The 21,779-nt window shown below is 35.9% G+C and overlaps 1 protein-coding gene across 1 annotated transcript in view; it reads left to right on the top strand.

Annotated features, from left to right (window-relative positions):
• NUFIP2 (nuclear FMR1 interacting protein 2) overlaps positions 1-21,693 on the top strand; it is a 30,771-nt gene extending 9,078 nt beyond the window's left edge. The window contains exons 3-4 of the mRNA XM_049637957.1: positions 10,936-10,968; positions 13,116-21,693. Coding sequence (XP_049493914.1) covers positions 10,936-10,968; positions 13,116-13,168 — 86 coding nt within the window. The 3' untranslated portion in view covers positions 13,169-21,693. The remainder of the gene's footprint in view (positions 1-10,935; positions 10,969-13,115) is intronic.
• The last annotated feature ends 86 nt before the right edge of the window (positions 21,694-21,779 follow it).

The following is a 21,779-nucleotide window of genomic DNA, read 5'->3' as shown; positions in this document are numbered from 1 at the left end:
ATAGATGGGCTAACTAGATGTGAAATCAGTGGTATTTAGATAAGCTAAATGCCTCAACGTGGATGCAGTTTATATTTAGTTTTGTTGGCATTACTGAAATACTTGCTTTAGTTGAGTGCATCAATTTGAGTTTTATATTTGGATATTGGAATTAAATTGATATTGATTGCCCAGCCTCCCCCCAACCCCCAACAAATAATGTTCAGTTCAGTTAGGTCCCAAAGTGGCAGGTTCTTTGAATTACTGCCAAATGTGGATGGTTCATTAGGTCATTAATTTCTCTTTTCTTTGAATTTGTTTTAAATCACAACCTTTTGAAGATCTGAAGATCTTTTTCATAAGTGAAGGCTGGCTTATTATTTTTAAGTTGTCTTAAACTCTAAAGGAGGTAATAATCAGTTGGGCTTATTGGAATATCCTTTAAAAGGGCCACCTGTATTTTCTTGTACCTTCAGTGTAGTATTTTCTTTAAATGTTCAGAAGTAATCTCTTGGTTAAAGTTAAGCTTAGAAATGGAAGTTCTCTGCATACTTCCCAACTTCAAAAATAAGTCCTTCAATTTTATTTGGAAATAGGTAAGAACGTGCTTGGGATCAGTTCTGTAGGAATACTGCATTTTTTAGGTTAAACATTATTTGCAGCCTTAGAAGTACTGCAGATTTTTAAAGAATCTGTTCAGTATAATTGAGGAGATGAAAAAAAGATACAATGAGGCATAAAAAAGGGATTGATGAGAATTCTAGTTCTTGGGATTTTTCTTTTACCTTTTGACACGTTATGGTGTAAAGTTTTAAGAAACAAGAGGGTTAATCTTTCTATTACCTGGGGGAATAGTGTACCATTACATAGCAGTATTAATATTGACTGTGAGATGTAGGTCCTATTTTCTTTTGATTTCAAGTGGCACTTAAGAGGCAAACTTTAAAGTGATACCTTTTTAAGTTGATTATGAAAAAAATTATATTCTAAGTTTTAAATTGATTATAAAAGATTTATATTCTAAAGTGGAACCTGTAACGAACCCCAGTGGACTCCTCATCCAGCCTGAACATTTAAATAGCATTGTCATTCTTGTTTCACCTATCTACGTTCACACTTCTTTTGGTAGGAGTTTCAAAAACAAATTCCCGGTATCCTAACATTTTGCTAGTTGACACTTTAGTTATGTTAGAGTGATGGCTTTTAATGCACATACCCAAGACATAGAACATGTCTAACATTAGACCCTAACTTTTTGAGGTGAATCTTTGATTTTGAAATAATCATTTGAAGTTATTGATTTGAAAAAGTCATTTGAAGCCAAGTCTGTTGAAATAAGGTAGGTTGATGTGAGTTGTGTGTTTGGTCAAAGTGTTCGTTTAAACGGGTTGATTTACCATGCCTAATACTGCACTGAAGGTTATCAAGCATTCAAAAAGCATTTATTTGTGTGTGTGTGTGTGTGTGTGTGTGTGTGTGTATGTATTTATGTTAACATCTTGCTATTTTGGAATATTCATTAAAAAATAATTTGAGGGTCGTCTGGGTGGCTCACTGGGTTAAGTGTCTGACTCTTGGTTTCGGCTCAGGTCATGATCTCGCTTTTCCTGAGTTCAAGATCTGTGTTGGGCTCTGGTCTGTCAGTGCAGAGCCTGCTTGGGATTCTCTCCCACTCTCTTTGCCCTTCCCCTGCTCGTGCTTGCTCTTTCTCTCAAAATAAATAAACTTAAAAAAAAAAAGATAATTTGATAGGTAAATTATACCCAGCATATAGAGATGCGAGGGAGATGAATATGGTAAGATATAATTCTTGATAGTTGAGGTGAGTTAACATCAAAGTTATCTAGTATAAAATATCCCTGAGGTAACACTAAGCTACTACATGAAATTTTAAAAATTTATTTCTCTGTTACTTCCATAGGTTATTGGCATAAATTATTTGATTCACTAGATCTAGGCTACACCCTGGAATAAAAATGTATTTTAACTCTAGGTGGTTCTAATTGCCTGCTAGGATTGGGAACTCCTGAGTCTAGAGAGCTTTCCTCAGCTTAATCCTTTTTTTCTTTTCTCTGCCACAGTTGTGCAGTAATAATTTGTGTGTGTGTGTGTGTGTGTGTGTTTTCCTTTCCCTTAAGATGTACTTATTATAGGCAAAGTACTTTGCTTAGTTGAGGAAGATTTTGACAGGGTGAGTCTTTTTCTTTGAAGAGCTTAAGTAGAGGAGAAAACAATACACAAGTTTATAAGGCAAGATTTGAGTGTCATGGATATAAATAACTAGAAGCTTTTTTTTTTTTTTTTTTTAACGTTTATTTATTTTTGAGACAGAGAGAGAGCATGAACGGGGGAGGGTCAGAGAGAGGGAGACACAGAATCCGAAACAGGCTCCAGGCTCTGAGCTGTCAGCACAGAGCCCGACGTGGGGCTTGAACTCACAGACCGCGAGATCATGACCTGAGCCGAAGTCGGCCGCTTAACCGACTGAGCCACCCAGGCGCCCCTACTAGAAGCTTTCAACGGAGGGAGAATTTCTAATGGAATAAAGGTGGGAAGAGTAAGTGCAGGCAGGGTATGTTTTCATTGACGCAGCATCATTTAAACTGGGTTTTGATGGGTGGGGAAATGCAAAGAAGAGGAAGATAATAGATAAGTTGGAGAACCTGAGTAGATGTAAATGTTGGAAGGGATCCGCTTTGGATGTGGTGAGGAAATATAAAAGAGAAGGAAGGTAAGTTGCTGCCAGATCATCAGATCAGTCTGGAGGCAGTGGGGGAGCTGCTCAATATCAGTGATAGGCTGGTGAGATGGAAGTAACTTAAACACAGGGATTTTAACACTGCTATTCCCAGTTCCTGTGTACCTGAAAAGATCAGTTGTCATTTTTAAGCCTGGGTTTCCTAATTTATAAGTATATCAGTCTTTGTTTTATTCTATCAGATTGTACTACAGTGTTTCAGAAATTGAGTTGAGGGGCACCTGGGTGGCTCAGTGGGTTAAGCATCCGACTCTCAGGTCATGATCTCACGGGTTCATGAGTTTGAGTTGGAGTCCTTGCTGATAGCACAGAGCCTGCTTGGGATTCGGTCTCTCCCTCTCTCTGCCCCTCCCCTGCTTACTCCCTTACTCTCTCAAAATAAAAAATAAACTTTAAGAAATAAAAATAAAAGTTGAGTTAGTATTAAGTAATTGACTTACAGATCTGCTTTCTGGTAGGTTATTGTGGCCAATTTGTTGGGTATATTGAAAGCCATTTTTCTGATGAACTCTTGGAATAAATAGTTCAGGCAGAGAAATGACAAAAGGTTTTCCCTTTTGTATTTGCAGTCAATGTGAATGTATTATTTACCTGAAAATACACATTTACTTTTTAAAAAGAAGGTTTATGAATGAAGGAACTGGTAAATACTTCTTATATGTACAGGGTGTGATGAGACAGGAGACAAGTTATGGTTAGTCCATAAAAGGGAGAGGGGAATTATGTATACAGTTTTTAGACTTTTGTTCATAGAATCTGAATACTAAATTTTCTCCTTTAAACACAATGCTGAAGAAATATTTTCACCTTTACTGCATTTTGCTCCATGATTGCTTATGGCATCACAGCTATCTTACAATTTTATTAACAATTGCCTGCAGATTTGACTTTGGTTTCAGCCCTAGTTCAATTTCCTAGATTGGGGAAGGATCCTTTTTTCCGCCCTCTCTCTAATATGGGACATATAGGAATGTTTGTAATAAGTAATTTAATATGGTTGTGAGATCCTTTCTTTTGCCACTGACTTAACCATTTTAGTATCTATATAAGATGCTTGATTTCTCATTAAGTGTGTTTTATGAGTGTAATAATTATGAATTTACTTGGGTATTAGTCAAAAAGGTAGCTTACCAGGAATTTATGGAAGGTAAAATTTAATCCTCAGATTTTAGTAGCTTACCTCCTGAAGGTGAGGGAAGTAACCATCCATGCTATAACAGCAGAAATTGTCTATTAGTATCTTAGTAGTAGCAGTTTCATTCCGAGCAACTTGAATTTGATATTTTACCTTAAACTGGATTAGAATAAGTATAGCAGTAGAAATGAACAAAACCCCTCAAGCTCCAAGTTTCTAACGTATATATTTAGAGGCGGTCAAGACAGTTCTGTTTAGTCTTTAGCTCCAAATTGGGAATGTAAGATTGAAATTGATGGGGTGAAGAGTTCATTAAGCATCTCCTGAAAAGGTGATGACTTCTAACTAAGTACTTGAGTCAAATTTACTTGAAAATAAGCTGTTACCAGAGTGCCTGGCTGGTTCAGTTGGTAGAGCATGCACCTCAGTCAGTCCTTAGGGTCATGAGTTGGAGTCCCATGTTGGGAATAGAAGTTACTTAAAGTTTATTTTATTAAAAAAAATTAATGTTTATTTTTGAAAGACAGAGTGCAAACAGGGGAGGGGCAGAGAGAGGGAGACACAGAATCTGAAGCAGGCTCCAGGCTCAGTGCTATTGGCACAGAGCCTCATGTGGGGCTCAAACTTAAAAAACTGAGATCATGATCTGAGAGCTGAAGTCAACGCTTAAACAACTGAGTCACCTTGGTGCTCCTTACTTAAGTTTTTTAAACATTTATTTATTTTGAGAGATCCCATGTGAGTTGGGGAGGGGCAGAGAGAGAGGGAAAGAAAATCCCAAGCAGGCTCTCTGCTGTCAATGTGGAGGCCCAACTGACTTAGCCACCCAGGCACCTCTAAAATTTATTTTAAAAAAGAAAATAAGCTGTTAATTCTCTATGGGTATAGTCAAAATGGAAAAAGAAAGGGTGAGAAGTTTCTGGCAGCCTTCTTTGCAAAAGAATAGGGAGGTACAGTGGACTGGTTGGGAAAGGAAATCAGAAGAGCAAAAAACATGGTGGTGAGATAGCCAGTAATCATCAAAAATTGGGTAAATCTGGAATAGAAGGGGGAAAAGTAGAATTTAATAATGTCACTACCCCTGCTGAATTTTACAGAATTTGTTCTAAATGGCTTGAATAAGGATTGGAAGGCAAGATCCATAGTAAATTGATCTGGGGATATTTAATTATGGGAGTCTTCTTTTTGACCTTATATATTTTGTTTGTTTGTTTTTTTGGTGTGTGTGAGGGGGAACCTGTGCTTCTTAAAAGTAAAAATAATAATAATAAGCCTCAAGTTGGCTTTAACCCTCTTAGCTTGTCTTTTTCTTTGAAGAATTGAAAGCTGAAATTTTGACTGGACCACATGAAATGACTGTTTTTGTAGGTCACAGAAGGTTGAATATCAGTTTCAGATGGGCCTACCTAATACTACTTTGTTCTATTATTACTTCCTGATGACTGATTTACAAGTGGTATTTCATTCAAAATCAATATTCACATATGGCACCAAGCTCTGTGCAAAGCAATCGTGTTAATTAGATGAAATAAGGATTCATGTCATTAAGGTCTAATAGGGAAACATACATGGAAAGAAATATATTACTAGTGTGATTGCTCTGTAGAAAAAATATATAAAATACACTTGGAACATAGAGAAACCCTTAAGGTGGGTGGTGGGGTCAGGGTAGGCTAGTCAAGACTCAAAAGAAGTGGAACCAATTTATTGATGTACACCTGTGTCCAGTGCTAGAAATGTAATACAAGACAAACAGATTCATTCTCCCTGTAGGCAGTGAGAATCCACTGAAGTGTTTTGGTCACTTTCAGGTTTGTATTTTTATTTATTTAAAAAAATTTTTTTAATGTTTATTATTGAGAGACAGAGCATGAGCATGGGTGGGGCACAGAGAAGGGGAGACACAGAATCTGAAGCAGGCTGTAGGCTCTGAGCTGTCAGCACAGAGCATGATGCAGGGCTTGAACTCATGAACTGTGAGATCATGACCTGAGCCAGTCAGTCGCTCAACCAGTTGAGCCACCCAGGCGCCCCTCAGGTTTGTATTTTTAGAGGAAAAGAATGTTAGCCATGGTGTAGAAGATAGAAGGTAAGGCCCAATTAAGGGCAAGAGAGACCTGTTAAAAGATTACACTGCAGAAATGTTCTGTAAGATACCATTGCTTGAACCAGGCAGTGACATCTGGCTAGAAAAAAAGAGGGTGACTAGAAAGTTAAGTGTCTTAAACTTTGAGTAAGGATTGCAGTAGTTGAACACTCCCTCCCTAAATTCTCTAATTTGCATTTCCTTAACAACCCACTTTCCTACTTTGTACATCTTCAGCATAACCTTCCTTATATCATTCTCTTTTCCTCAAAGGTTTATGTTCTTTTGGTCTCCTTTTCATGCTACTCAAACTCCTGGGTAATCTCATCCAATTCTGCTGCTGTGTGTTAAGCTCGAAACTTCGATTGCTTTTACTCTGAGTTCAGACCATGTATATTCAGCATCACCGCTCCCAATTCTTTGTATATGAAATGGAATTCCAAACCCTGATTGTTAGGTTATATAGATCCTGTCTCTAACATATCCATTTTTTCCTTTCCATCTCTAATACAGCTGTCCTAATTTCTTCACTTTTGCAGTAACATTTACTGGGCTCTTTTTCTGTACAGTAGTCCCACCTTATCCGTGGTTTTGCTTTCCGCGGTTTCAGTTGCCCACGGTCAACTGTGGTCTGGAAGCAGATGATCCTTCTGAATCGTCAGAAGGTCAGTAGTAGTCTAATGCTACATCACAGTGCCTATTGTCATTCATCTCACTTCATCTCATCATGTAGGCATTTTTTCATCTCACATCATCACAAGAAGAATGTAAGTACAGTACAATGTTTGAGAGAGAGCCCACACTCGATATAATCTTTTTTTACAGTGTATTGTTATAATGGTTCTATTTTACTGTTAATCTCTTACTGTGCCTAATTTATAAATTAAACTTTATCATAGGCATGTGGTATGTATGTATAGGAAAAAACTTAGTATATATAGCGTGTGATACTATTTGCAGTTTTAGGCATCCACTGGAGGGGAGGGTCTTAATGTATCTCCTGCAGATAAGGGAGAGGACTACTGTATTGTCATTTCATCCATACTCTAGTTGAAACTTCAGTCATTACTAATATTTAGTACAATAATCTCAGATCTCTTCAGTGACTTCCTTCACCTATATGATTAAACAGTAAACTTTCCTTCATTTGTGCCTTTGTGCTGTCCCCCGAATAGCAGAATAGCATTTATCTGTGTGTATATCTTTCATTCTTAGTGACTTTCAGCTCTGCTCCTGAATCGTGTTTTTTTCTAAATCTTTTTGTCTTAGTGACTTCAGCCTTACTAAATTAATTGTGACCACTAAAGCATAGATCAGTAAACTTTTTATGTGAGTGATCAGATAGTAAATATTTTAGGCTTTGTGAGCCATAGGGTCTCTCCTTGGAATTCTGGTTACTTGATTCTGCCTTGTACACAAAAACAGTCATGGGTAATATATAAAATGGAGGTGGCTCTCTTCCATAAAACTTTATTTGCAAAGACAGAAGTCAGTTTTGCTGACCCCCTGCTTTTAGCACACCTCATACTTTAATATCACCAAGCTTTGTCCATGCTTGATGCTTCTACCTAGAAAAGTTGTATATTCTACGAAGTTTACAGAGGCAGAGCCTTTGTTTTTGCGTCTATATTCCTAGCCCCTAAATAGTACTTTTTAATCCACTTAGAATTTAGGATTTTTAGGTTATTGGACATTTATGGTAGGGAGCTCTGTAGAAAGTAATCTGCTTTAGAAAGTTGAATGTTAAATTTTCTTCAGTAACTATTTGCATAATTGGGTACTGGGATCCAACTCTAACAAAAACTGGGAAGTTAAAGACCAGGGGTGGGGAGCATTATTAAAAGTAGAAAGATTAATTACTGTATAATGATTTTGTATAGTTGGATGTATCTTACTCTTCAACTTCTTTCTGTTGGGGTAATTAAAACAGTTACACAGAGTAACTCATTTTATATTTAGAATCTGCATTAAGACTTGTAATTTAAAAGAGGGCAAAATGTAATTTACTTCTTTCCTATATATTCTCTCTTACTAGCTTCTTGTTAGCCTTAGTAAGGTTGTTTAAGCATAGCAAGTAAACATGCAAATAGTATTTGATTTATTTCCCTTTCTTTTTGATTCATGGAAACTTGTAATTCTAATCAAGGAAATCAAGTTGCTACTTGTTATAGAAGTATTTAATATTAAATAACTAGAAGGGGAATTGCATTCATTTTTCAGTTCAACACTCAAGATAATGCTGATTTATTTCTTGGCCAGAAGCTAAGTTGGCCCATGGCTAATTTTTAGCTAGGTCATATGGCTCTTTCCTCTTCTCAAAAGGCATAATCAAATTCACTATTCCAGAGCCCTGTTTGAAGGTAATAAAACTTTCTTACCAGAAATCATTTAAAATCTATATATTTAAAACCTAAAGCTGAATGTTCTGGTTTAAGCTAAGGAAACGTCTTCAATCCAATAAAGAAATTGGGTGACTGTAAATAGTTATTTTCATTTTTACTCTAACATTTATATGCTTGCCTTTAAAGTAGTATAGTTGTTACTGTGACAATCTTGAGTGTTGTCCCCTCCCCCCCCCCAAAAAAAAAAAAAGATGGGAGGGGAAGGGGCAGGTTGAGGTTTGTGGTGGGGAAGAGAAAAGGATATTTTACAGCTTAGGGGGCTAAAATGAAAAGTTTTTGTTTTTCTAAACATACAACTAAATAATATATTTTTACATTAAGCAAACTTAACAATGAGCATCAGGTAACCGATGCATACAGAACTTGGGGATTTATTTGTTGCAAAATGTGAGATTTCTGTACTTTCACTAAAAAATGTTTGTTGAATTAGTTTTTTTGAAGATAGGTCAACAAAGGAAAGGCTTACTTATCTTTGGACTTAAAGCTCTTCTGAGGTACAGAAATTTGTAGGATAACAGCTCTAATGACCATTTCAACTATTCCTAATTGTCTGACACTAATAGAATTAGAAATTATATTAAAGTGATAGATATGAGTGCCATGACTAGAATAGCCTTTTCTGATTTATGTTCTTTTTTCCTGATTAGATTGATTACAATTCTCTCTCCTTAGACCTAGGAGACTTTTCCTGCCAATCTTTGGATGGGCCTCTGTCCAGCGATTAAAAGCCCATAACATCCATCTAAGCTCTTGGACCAAGTGACAACTAGTGAAGTACTTCCCGGTTTTTGTTTTATCAGGCACTTGTTGTGATACTTTGAATGCAATTTTATCTGGATAATTACTTTGATTTTTTTGAATAATTAACCAATTGGTCCAAACATCCAATTCTGATAAATTTTCAAAACTTTAAAAGTGTTTTTAGGAGTGAATACCATGAGGAGTACAGGGAAGTAGGGAGAATGTGATTCTACCATTCTTTGCCTCCAACCGTAAACATAAAATAAAAAAATAATTTTAGATTTATATACTTTTAGCCCTGGGGAGGGATTATGTTGTACCTTAACTGTAACCTATGTCCAGATATATCCTATCTTAATGAGCTTCAGTTTTATTTTTCTTTAACTGTAATTGGTCACTGATAAATTATATAGAAAACAATTACACAGAATCCAGTAATAGAGAATAAAATCACTTTTTTGTCTTTTAAAATGGTAGTTGTATGGCCATGGGAAGAGCACTTATTCTCAGTCATAGTTCATTCTTACTACTAAGTTGTCTTTGTTTACATTGTAAATCTCTTAATAGGGTATTTCCTTTCAAAGTCCCCATTCTTAGGTGCTTGTGGTATAATAGTCATCTTCTGTCTTACGCATCAAGCCTTCAAATAAGCCATCTGTGAAGCTTTCTGGTATGCTTCCAGATACAATTTTTCTTGCTTTTTCTCTGTCACTACAGTTTGGTCATGTACATATTTTCTTTGCTGTGGGATATCAAAGTAATAAGCACCTTGTAGATAATCATATTTGAATGGAATTGGAGCAAATGAGGATTGTGTGTTACTAATAAAGGAGTATGGATTAGCATTTTGACCTTATGGGTTAAAAATAAGAGTAGGGGTAGGAGCGCCTGGGTGGCACAGTCAGTTGAGCTTTTGACTGTCGGTTTCAGCTTGGGTCATGATCTCAGGGTTTGTGAGTTCGAGCCCCGTGTTGGGCTCTGTGCTGACAGCGTGGAGCATTCTTGTGATTCTTTCTCTTCCTCTCTCTCTGTCCCCTGCTCATGCTCGCTCACTTTCTCAAATAAACTTAAAAAAAAATTAAAAAAGAAAATAAGAGTAGGTGTAGTTTGAAGAACAGAACCACTTGCCTATAGCAAAGAGTTAGGTAAAATTTTAATAAGGTGTTTTAAGCATCATACTTAATTAAATTTGGATGCTTCATTCAGAAGACTTGGGTAGCTCATTGGGTTATGATGGGTTGCCAAAAAATACTTCATGGGCACCTAGGTGGCTCACTCGGTTAAGCATCCGACTTAAGCTCAGGTCATGATCTCATGGTTCATGGGTTCAAGCCCCGTGTTGGGCTCTGTGCTGACAGCTTGGAGCCTGGAGCCTGCTTAAGATTCTGTGTCTCCCTCTCTCTACCTCTCCCCCATTCATACTCTGTCTCTCCTTCTCTCCCCAAAATAAGTAAACATTAAAAAAATTTTTTTAACCTCATTTTTAGTAATAATGAGCTATTATAGGAAATATTTTATCTATAGAATTCTTCTGCATATCTTTGCTATTTGTGTAGACAGAATTGCTCTCTCGGTAGTTTGATTTCAGATAATTATTGACTATCTATAATCAACCCTTAAGGTAATCTGAAGAATACTTCTTGAGAATTCCAAGAGAATAAGAATGTCATGTCTGAGATTTAGCAGAACTGTGCTATTTCAACCCTACCTCTATCTCGGCAATAACCAGTCTAGATTTTTTAGGTTTAAAGTGGAAAGCATAGCTTTAAACTTTGCTCTGTAAAACTTACTGTATAAAATAATCTGCCTGTTTTTGTTTTTTTTTTCTTTGCAGAAATGGAATCTGTTTGGAATTTGCAGAAGCAAGGTAAGAATAGTTAGGTTACCTAAAATGTTAGTACTAATGACTAACTGGGTTATGTTTGGGTGGTAATAACATGGAATAGTTCACCTACCAAGTGAATAGTCTTTGTATTTTGAATTATTTATATCCGGGGAAACACTATAAGTGAAACAAGAATGTATGAAAATACTCTTTACTTGTTAGGTGAAGAAGCTACATTTTTCCCTCCTCTGTGAAAGTAAGAACATAAATATTTTTAATCTAGGAAACCAACACGAATGTGTTTCCACTTATAGCCAGTCTTTATCTGTTTTGTGTGGTAGACAAGTGGTAGCCCAAGAACTGAAATTCATGGTTCAGAAAAATACTAGCTGTCTTAGAAACCTTATTTGGGCTGTATATTCTCTGAAATAATAGATGGTTAAAAATCTTGGGGCACCTGGGTGGCTTAGTCGGTTGGGCATCCGACTTCAGCTCAGGTCACGATCTCGCGGTCCGTGAGTTCAAGCCCCGCGTTGGGCTCTGGGCTGATGGCTCAGAGCCTGGAGCCTGCTTCCGATTCTGTGTCTCCCTCTCTCCCTGCCCCTCCCCCGTTCATGCTCTGTCTCAAAAATAAATAAACGTTAAAAAAAAAATCTTAAGAATAGCAAATTAGCTTCCTTTATAAACTACAAGTATAAGATGTGAATAGCAAGAAGGCAAAGGGACTGAATAATTCACATCTGGGATATTTGGAATTTTCAAAAATTTTAAATTGGTTATAATTATGTGCTTTTCCAAATATTAAAATGTGGTAGCTTTGGAATACCTGAAATAAAGTTTTAGCCTGGAGAACTAATAGCTAATACATTTGGGCTTTCAGAACCCTGTAGCTGAATTGCATCCTATTTCCCATCTACTTTGCTAGTTAATATAAATGAGAGATGTTATTATGTAAGCTAGAAAGTGGCAAGATTAAATGTAGGTTTCCCTGATTTCCCCCCAGCATTGTTCCTCCTGCCACCTCTCTCTTGTACTTAGGCCAGGTCTTTTGTCTAACACAGCTGTGGCCTGAATATAACTAGCAAGCTCTTAAATTATTTTGAGTTGCTTTCTGTGTGCTTTCTTGTTCAAATACAAGTGAAAAAAAGGTAGAACTAGAAAATACAGTCGGCAAAAGTAGACCTACCTATATTGACTGTAAGATGGCTATTAACTATTAAGAATGAGCATTCTATTCATGGCAGGATGCTAGAGCATGGCTGTTGCAGTCCTAAAAAGGATATTATATTATCTCTGCACTAAATTAGATAGACTCTTAAGCTGAAGTGAGCTTGAGATCTTTAATATTATTTTTAGGTCTTTATATACTTTTCCGTTAGGTGACATGTTTTATTGGTTTCCTAATTTTTATTAAAAGTATGTATACTTTTAAAAATTCATATGATAGGCAGAAATGGTGTGCAACAGAATCATTGCCTCTCCAGAAGAGGGTGTAGCATACAGCTAAATAATTGGAATTCAGAAGAACAGTGGAATTTTTGCCTAGACATATTCTGACTATTTTATACTTTGAACCCAGGTGATCACAGGTTTTTGCTACTGGTAAGAATAAAGACTGGTGGTTCTATGTGAAATTTGGAGGAAGGAAGAAATAAGTCATGTTTAGAACTGAACAGATAGTTTTGCCAAACTTAACCTGAAGTTTTTGGTGCTAGATACCAACTGGAACAGTTCCTTACTAGACACTCCACTATGGTTAAAATAAATTTTGGCCTCATTTTGCTAAGAACAAAAATAAGTAAATCCAAGTGTTTATTTTAGTATTAGATTATTGATGATTGAAGCTTTTTTTTGTTTTGTTTTTTGTTTTTTGCTTTTTTCAAATGTACTGCTTTTATAATTGGGAGAAACACATTGAAATAACCCTTGTTAACTGAACTCAACCCCTCTCTAATCTGTAGGAGTTGAAGCCCTCACTGGTTAGAGGACCCTATTGCTGGAAATGCCAGACTATTGGGTTGTGATCATACATGTGTTACTACAAAGAAGTGGTCTTTAAATTGTTTCCATAAAAAAAAAGAGGCAGCTAAAATGATGATGGTTATTTGGAATTTGTTGTGGAACATGGGCATTTTGGGATTCCAAACCTTATATTTATTTATGTATTTATTTTTTAACCTTCCTTCCAGATCCCAAAAGGATAATCACTTACAATGAAGCCATGGATAGTCCAGATCAATGAAGGACCAGACTGCCTATTTGTAACCTTTCTGCAGCATTAGAGCCACCGTTCATGGGGGACACAAGGCTTTTATGCTCCTAGATCTTCAACGCAGCAGAGGAACCATAAGTAGAATCACAGGATAATATATACAAATATATATATATACATATATATATATAGTTATTTAAAAAAAGGCAACTGAAAGTAATTAGACTTCATAAGGAATCAAAATTTATTTCAAGAGACTACACATGGTTATTTAATCTCCGGTACTGAATAGTTTTTTGTTTTTTTTTTCTTTTTTCTTTTGTTAGTTTTTGTTTTTAAGTGTGAATGCAAGTGATTAATGAATACAGACTTATTACCAAGCGTGGTTCTAAAGTTCCTGCTGTCATCAACTTGGGCAACAAATGACCCACTGGAAAGGCAAATCCACTTAAAAGATCTCTGTATCTTGTTCTGTGACTAAAGTGATACACTAATCACGGGGAACCCAGAATGATTCAACATTTCCCCCACTCCTCCTTTGATCTTTTGGTTATACTTTGAGCCCTGCGAGAATGCTGGATAAATGCCTTGAAGTTTGCAGGGGTGTATTTTTTTTAGCGAATATGATTTGCATGTCTTGCCAGGAGTTAAGCAGCCTCTGTGGGGTGTTGGGGAAATTTTTCTTTCTTTCCTTTTATTTTTTGTGGGGTGGGGATAGGGGAGGGCATTGAAGTTCTATAATTCTGGAATAGTTGGTGGTACATAGTTCACTTGGCTTTGGTTACATATTGGACTTTAACAAGTGAAGAATCCATGAGTGTCATTTAAAGAAAAGTTACAGAACAAACAATTGGCTTTAGATATTTAATATGGAAAAATATTCCTTTGCCCATATTTTAATGTAATTGTATAAGTGGGAGCAAAAATATACTCTGCTTTTCAACTGTAGGTGCTCCAGACTTGCTCTCTGTCACTAACACTAAATGTGCTGTTTTCCTTGTTTTTCATTGAACATCGAAAGAGAAACTTCTGTACCTTTCTGTAAATTCTCTTTTAATTTCTCAGAAATATCTAAAAGGGGAAGAAAAAACTCCATGAAAACTAGAAAACTTTTCATGTTTTTAGCCAGTGAGGAGGTGATAAACCCTGCCTGCAGAAGGTGTGTTTCCATGCAAACTATACTTCTGAGCTTATTAGCTTCTAATTATATCTTAATAAATATATTTTATTACTAGAGCAAAATGGGTTTTTTAAGGAAAATAATGTGAAATTCTGGAAATTTTCTTTTGGGCAGAGAAGAGCATTAGCCCTGTCTTATCATCACATTGCCATCCTGTTGCACTGCAGCTTGTATATAGCATGCTAAAATAAATTTTTTTGTGTGTGTGCAGAAACTAAGGGTCCAATTTAAGATTGGGTGATGTTAGTGGCATAAAAACAAGTTCTCTGGCCTGACATAGCATCACATTACACACACACAGAAATTAGTATATCCATGTATGTCAAATACAGGTTAAAAAAAGCAGGGCATTTATATAGAGAGAGGTGTAGTCTTCTAATAAAAGTAGACTGGATCCCCTGGGGTATTTGGGGGAGAAGGTAACTACTTTTGCTCAAACCCTTTGCTTAAGAAATGTCCAGTTTTGAGCGACTGTAGTATGGATGAGTTTTCTTGTTTTGTTGATTATTTGAGACTTTTAACAAGTAGTTTGTGAACGAAGCTGTTGGACTCAACTTAGAGTAGAGAAAATATCTTTAGTCTGGATTTCTGCCCTGCTTAGATTTTAAAAGTATAAGCATGGATTGCCAATTCCACTTGATGTAAACAAAACTTTTTATACATAATATATATATATATAATAACTTATTGTATCAGTCCAGGTTCAGAAACTTGTGGTAGGCCAGTTCCAGATAGTTTCATTTCACCTGTAAACTGTATCACTTTTACTGATATTGTAATTTTCAAATGTATAATATGTTTACAGATGTGCCCTGCATTTAGTCTGCCTTGTTCCTATTTTGATTTTTGTTGAGTCTCCTGCCTGCTTGCCAAAAGCTAGGATGCTTCAGGCCCATGTACAATTGAAAGCAGAGGCATCCTTGAGCTTTAAAGCATTGAACAAACTGGAAAATGCAACATACCACATACTGAAGTGAAAGAAGTTTGTGTTTTTGTGTTTTTTTTTTTTAATAAAAATTTTCAAAAAGTTATAAAAAAAAGATATAAGGTTGATTAAAGGACAAAAAAAGACTCCAGTTTGTTTTATAGGTTTTAAAGTTCTGCTGTGTGTTCAATTGCCTTGTGTAACCACTTGTCGCCTTAGGGCCAGATTCCCCTGCACCCCCCTTCTTTTTTTAAAATGTCCATTTTGCTTGCCTGGAATTTAAAAGCTCTTCTGTCTCACAACTCACAAGAAACTTTCTGGGTTTGTGACATAGAGGTTGAATGAATATATATTTAAAAAAGAAAACAAAACAGCCCCCGTCTAAATTGGGCTTTTTAATTTAGAGGCAACACTTACTTAAAAAATATCTTTAGAAATCTCTTGTTGCTTTTCTACTTCCCTTCCCATAGCCCTCAGGCCTCCATGTTTAGAGAAGCCAAAAAGAATGTATCCCTTATCTGTTTGTCCAAAGGTTTTTGAGAGTCTCACTTCTAAATGAAACAATGCAACATTTCACCCTGATTTTCTCCACTGAAATTTCCTTGATTATATGGTTAGAGATATATAGTTAGGAATGTCTCTTTCTGGGAACCCTAGTGCCCCATCATATTGTCAGTATTTTTGGGCATTGGGTAATGGATTTAATTGCCTAGGTACAAGCAGGACTTTGGGACAAATCTCCTTTGTGCTGTTTGGTAACACTTAACTCTACTTGTCGCAGTCTTTCTCCTTAGGTCCTCACACAATTCCTTACAGAGCACTTATTAAAAAAAAAAAAAAAAATCTTAAGAGTTGATTTGTTTTCTGATTATTTTTGTGTAAGCTTCTAAACAAACTTCAGCTGTGATTAATTTAGCACATTTAAATAACATTAATGTGTTATTGTTTGGTATACAGAATTTTCCTTCAACTCAGAGTATTAGTACTGTAGCATAAACCAAATACAGTCTAGAGGGGATTTTTAACATCCCTCCATTATAAAGACTGAAAAAGGAGTGTGTGTGTGTGTGTGTGTGTGCGCGCGCGCGCGTGCGTGTGTGTGCATGTGCGTGTGTGTGTGTGTGTGTGAGGGACAGATGGAGATAGTAAAAATTAGTAAATGAATGTGTGTAAGACATTATATTAGTATTCAGAGAATGAACTTGTATTTATTTTGTGCCATTTGTTTTCATTACACAGAATTTAAAAGTCAGGTGGTTTTAATCCTAAAAAGGGTAGTATTTGAAAAATGGCACTAAGAATGAAATCATGACCTATTTTTTTAATAGCTATGAAGATACTAATTATGGGTGAAGATTTCTTTTTAAATCTGTCTTGATTGTAGGCTTTTGTGTCACATACCACTCTCTTGTAGATGTCTTGAATAATTCCCCTTCCCCACAAAAGACAGGGTGTATTTATCTTTCTCTTTATTCGCCCCCACTTTGCTGAACTGAAGTTAATTGCATAGCCTTTCCTCTGACTTTCTTAGTAATGAACTTTCACATGAAGTATATTTACAGCATCTGTAGTTAGCCCTTCCTCCTCCTTTCTGGGAGGGGATAGACGATAATTAGGAAATTTGTTAATGCCAGTTTGTTTTCTCTCGGAATAAATGGCTGGAGAAGTTCTCTCCATTGTAGAATTTTGCTGTTCCCCTAATCATCTGCTTACACAGTCATTCAAAATCTGCAAAAACTTTATAAAGGAAAAAAAGTGCTGCATTGGTTTTTCAAATAACCGTTTCTAGGCAAAATCTGGCAAACCTCAGGAGTATTGTCCACAGTACAAATTGTGTTTTTTCACAAAACACTACATAGCAGCGGTAGTTTCATACTCGGTTGTTAATCTTGTGACTAACCAATTGGAGGCATCTAGTGGTCTATCTTTTAATGAAAACTTTTAAACACAGAAAAGCCATTTAGTGTGAAATTTTGTGTCCTACCCAGTGGCTACAGGCAAGGAAAACTGGAAAAGGACTTTGATTTTAAATTCTAAATAAGGAGAGAATCATTCAGTCAAGGCTTTCTTCAGAGAAATAGATAATAAAAGTCCCATTTCCAAGGATTAGGAGTATAGTTTATGCCATTGGGTCATATCAACACATGATCCTTGTATACCTATGCTAACTGCACAACAGACTGTAGCAGGACAGATGCATATTATGAACAATAATTTTTGTGATCAGGTCTGTTGATGTGGTACTAGTTGAATTAGATTCTTTGGGTGGGCTGTGTTCTTTAGCAGTCCTACCCATAACTTAACTGCTGGGTTTTGAAAGAGGGTAGGATTTGCTCATCTGTTTTTTCCCCCAAAATTAGAGGGGCAGAGGACAAGACTAGAAGTATGTATGATAGCTGCTCGAAGTTTGCAGATACATAGGGTATCATTAGTTCTTAATGCTGATGTTATTTTTATTAATGTGATTAATCAGCAGAGCACCAGGATTATTTTATGGTGAGAAAGATGGGCTTATACTTCGAATATCTTAAAATGTCTCTTTTTAAATATACTTAAATGTGTTCACATGTTTGAGAGCCAGGACCACCCTGGGCTGGTTTTAAAGAATGATAAATCATTGGCCCCCCTCAAATGCACTGCTTTACTGAGTTTTAAATTTCACACTGTTTTGCTACTCCATATGAATAAATAGAATTTTAAGTTGTCTGCATAATAGAAACACCCAGGGAAACATGAGCGGGATGTTGCTTCTGCATTACTGGGAGTGTCCAATAGCAGTTATGGGCAAGACACCTATGGAACAGCCATCCTCACATGTGATGGGATTGCTGGTTCAGACTTCTCTATTTATCCATACAATTTTGCTTATGTCCAGAGTTCTAAAGCCATTTTATAATACTGCAGTATCCCTTTTCTACAGCCTTACTAAAATAGCTACAAACATATTCCAATGCAGTATCCCTTTTCTACAGCCTTATTAAAATAGCTACAAACATTTTCCAGTTCAGTTTCACTTTTGTTGTATATCAAAGTTACACTCTACAGACCAAGAAACCAACTTGAGGTAAATTCTATAGCTTTCCATAGATCCTTTTTTCCTCAGGTGCTAAACAAAGGCTCCAAAAAATGGATACTGCTTTAGTAATGTCTTTTATTCGTAAACATTTCTTTTGCTAGACATAAAGATTTGGTGTTAACAAAAATGGTTTTAATATGTAAATATGAATGAATGCCTTTAGTTTGCCCCTGTTTGTCATATTAGTCTTGTTTCAATTATCGTCTGTAGAGGAGGATCCTTTCATAATCTTGAATACATTTCATTAGGAATTGTTGCATTTTTAGAGTGGAAATACAACTGTTCTCTGTCTTGGATTAATCCTGCTGCTGCTATGAGAAACTGAAAATCAAGAATGTGATGCACTTTTTACATTACTATATACCATATGTTTCTAAGTCGCTTTGAGTACCTTTCCTGTAGCACAGCCACTAACAAAAGTGAATGAATTTAGAATTTTTCTTCAGGAGGGAATCAGTACAAATAACTATTTATGGTATTGGCCTATGAAGGGCAGTAACTTAGGAAAATAAAAATTCTGTTAGTATTACGCTTTTTGGCCTTAAAATGTCTTCTACTACTGAAAATCTTTTAAATCTTAGTTTTGTTTCTATTATTCCCTCTCTCTGCCTCAAAAAGAGGATTTGGGAAGAGTAGCTTAAAAGAAGTTTCATTGGTTGTTGCTGATTTATCTTTTAGAAAGAAAACAATTGTTTACTACATAAGCTGGGGACTTATTTTTTGTTTGTATTCAGAGGAGAAATAATGCCATCCCGAGCCAATCAGATTTCGTGTAATCAAATCCATCAAAACTCAGCTATTCTGCTTCTCTAGTATATTTTTACTTAGCAAAGATAAACTTACATATAGTAGGAATGCTACTTGACAAGAGGAAAAGTCATTTCTCAAGCACATACCTAGACTTGGAGGAGACTGAACCCAAAATAATGGAGGAAGAAACACCAAATGGGGTGGAGGAATATGAGATATGTGGTCCAAAGCTATCTGGTTATATTTTGATGTTGCCAATATTGCCAAGCCAAAATTTTAATTTGCTTATTTAATATATTTGTTGGCCAGAGATCTATTTTTATATCAATGTGCCTTGCATGTATATTAAAAAAGTTTGGAAAGGCCATGTAGTAATGCCTGAGATAGTTGATGGTTCTTACCACCTCACTAATTTTTATGCAGTATGAAATGCTCATTCTATCGCCTAACTGGTGCTCTCTGTTTAAAGTTATAGATCTTGTCACAAACTGGAACTGTTTTATAAACTGGGGAAGTGATTTAATTTACTTTTTGTTGTTTCTTTTTCTTAATCTGTTAGTGGCTGTTCTGTAGTGGGAAATAGTAAAAAGGATTCTTCACTCCCTTTACCCCCTCAGCACCTTCTTCAAGTAATGTGATGACACCATTTCTTGTGTGCTTTGAAAAAAGTTTCAGCTTGCTGTCTCCTTTAGTGTTATAAAAAAAAAAAAAAAGTGTTATGAAAAGCATTGTTTGCAAAATCTAGGGAGATAATGGAGTCCACTTTAATTTGGAATTCTATGTGAGCTATGATCCAAGTTATTGGCTCTTTCCAACTTAAAAATTTTTATTGTTAAAGCACCTTGGCTTAGGAAATTTTAAATATTTATGTCTGCAACAATTGTCTCAAAATAATGAACTGTGCAATTCTTGTCATTAAAAAAAAAAAAAAAAAAAAAAAAATCTGAACTCTCCCTAATGTGACTTGTTAGTTTCTCTGTATTTCCTGCCAGTGTAAATGTGAAAAGCTTTGCTTGCATTACGTTTTAGAAATGCATTTTGCACACTCGAATTCTGCTGAAGCTCCATGAAAAGGTTAGATCTAAGTAGATGAATAAAGCTATGCACATGTTTTGAAAGTTTAATTTGTGTGTCATTACCAGAAGTGACCTGTCCTTATTACTTTACTGTTCTTAGCTTTACCATCCTTAGAAACATGGCTCAAAGTAATAGTTCTGGGCTAGCTCATCAGCGGAACTAGAAGAGAGGAAAACTGGCACCTATTTTAATAAACTCCAGTTTGAATGAGAGCTGGACTTGTATCTACTAAAGGGCTTTTCTTGAAACAGGGCAGTTTTATCAGCTTTACAAACTTTTGGATGCTCTTCCTCGTGGAAATTTTGGTTTATTTGGTCAAACAGAAATGGAAGGTAATTCAAACAAATAAGAGGGAAGGACCTTTGCCACATGGAGTTCTGTGACAGTTCTGTCTTAAGCCTGGTTTAAAGGTAGGATAGCCTTTTTACCTTTATTGCTTTAGCACATGTTTGGTTTTACTGAGTGAATGACTTGAGATTAGAATCATTCAACTGTTTAAAGTTCAAAGCACAGGTTGTTTTAAAGATAATGTGTATCTTTTAAAAATTGCCCAAGCTGATTAGCATAAGTTTAGGAATTGGGCGAATTTGGTTAAATTGCTGCAGTCTGCATGTACTAAATAGCTTTACTTCACATGTATGTGTACTTAAAAGATTGTGTAGATGTACTGGCCAGGTTTGTCAAACCATCTTTTAAAACATTGTTTTGTAATCTCCTTAGGGCTTTTATAGAAGAGGCTAATAAGCTTAAGTAGAAGATAATGCTAGTGGTATTTTCCCCATGCTCCTCAATATAAAAGAAAGATTTCTGATTTGTAAGGGTTTTCCTACCTATAGAGGAGGGTTACTTCTCTGTCATCAAGTATGCTCTTACTGTATGTTGTTGACTTTGAAAACCGCAAAATCCATCCTTCTGAAAGTGACAGTTAAAAACTAAATCTAGTAGTCAAGATTGGAAAAGTAACCCATGACGGCTGGCCTTAAAAGGCATAAACGGGGGAAGTGTAGCATCATCTTAGATGATATGGCTACTCCTCAGCATCTGTCACTAGTTCACTTATGTTCAGTATGTACTGAAGGAGCAAAATAATTTCTGTGTCTTGTGTGCATCAGCACTCACGAGCTGAGTTACCTCTTTTTGATATGGGGGAAAGGATACTTAGTGGACTACAGTTATGTTGGAGGGTGTTTTTCCTTCCCTCTCCCAATTAAGATTTTTTTCAGTGTTTGTTTCGCCCAGTCAAAAAAGATAGGCCTTTTCTAGATAAAAGAACAGTGGCCAGAAATTTACCCCTTTGCTAATTGCTTAGGTATTTGCCATAGCTGTTTCTGATGTCATGGAATCTGAGGAAGTGTCAGTTACACTATGATCTTCCTTTATCGATGTCTTACTCCATGTTCAGTGTTTTAAAAATATAAATTACAAACACTCTACATCCATACCCAGATTTACTTATTTTATCAGAAAAAAAAAAAACTTGAGAAATTTGTAGATCAAATTAAGAGACAATAAGTGTACATTGTTGAATAAAAAATTTTAAAGTTTCAGTGGTGTTTGCGTTATCTTTTGTGTACTTTAAGATTATTGCCTTGATAATGACAATTTTTTCAAAGGGTCAGATGTACATCTTAAG

The sequence above is a fragment of the Panthera uncia genome, chromosome E1 (genome assembly GCF_023721935.1).
Source record: "Panthera uncia isolate 11264 chromosome E1, Puncia_PCG_1.0, whole genome shotgun sequence".
Taxonomy (NCBI): Eukaryota; Metazoa; Chordata; class Mammalia; order Carnivora; family Felidae; genus Panthera; species Panthera uncia.
This window is presented reverse-complemented; position numbering and strand designations above follow the sequence as displayed.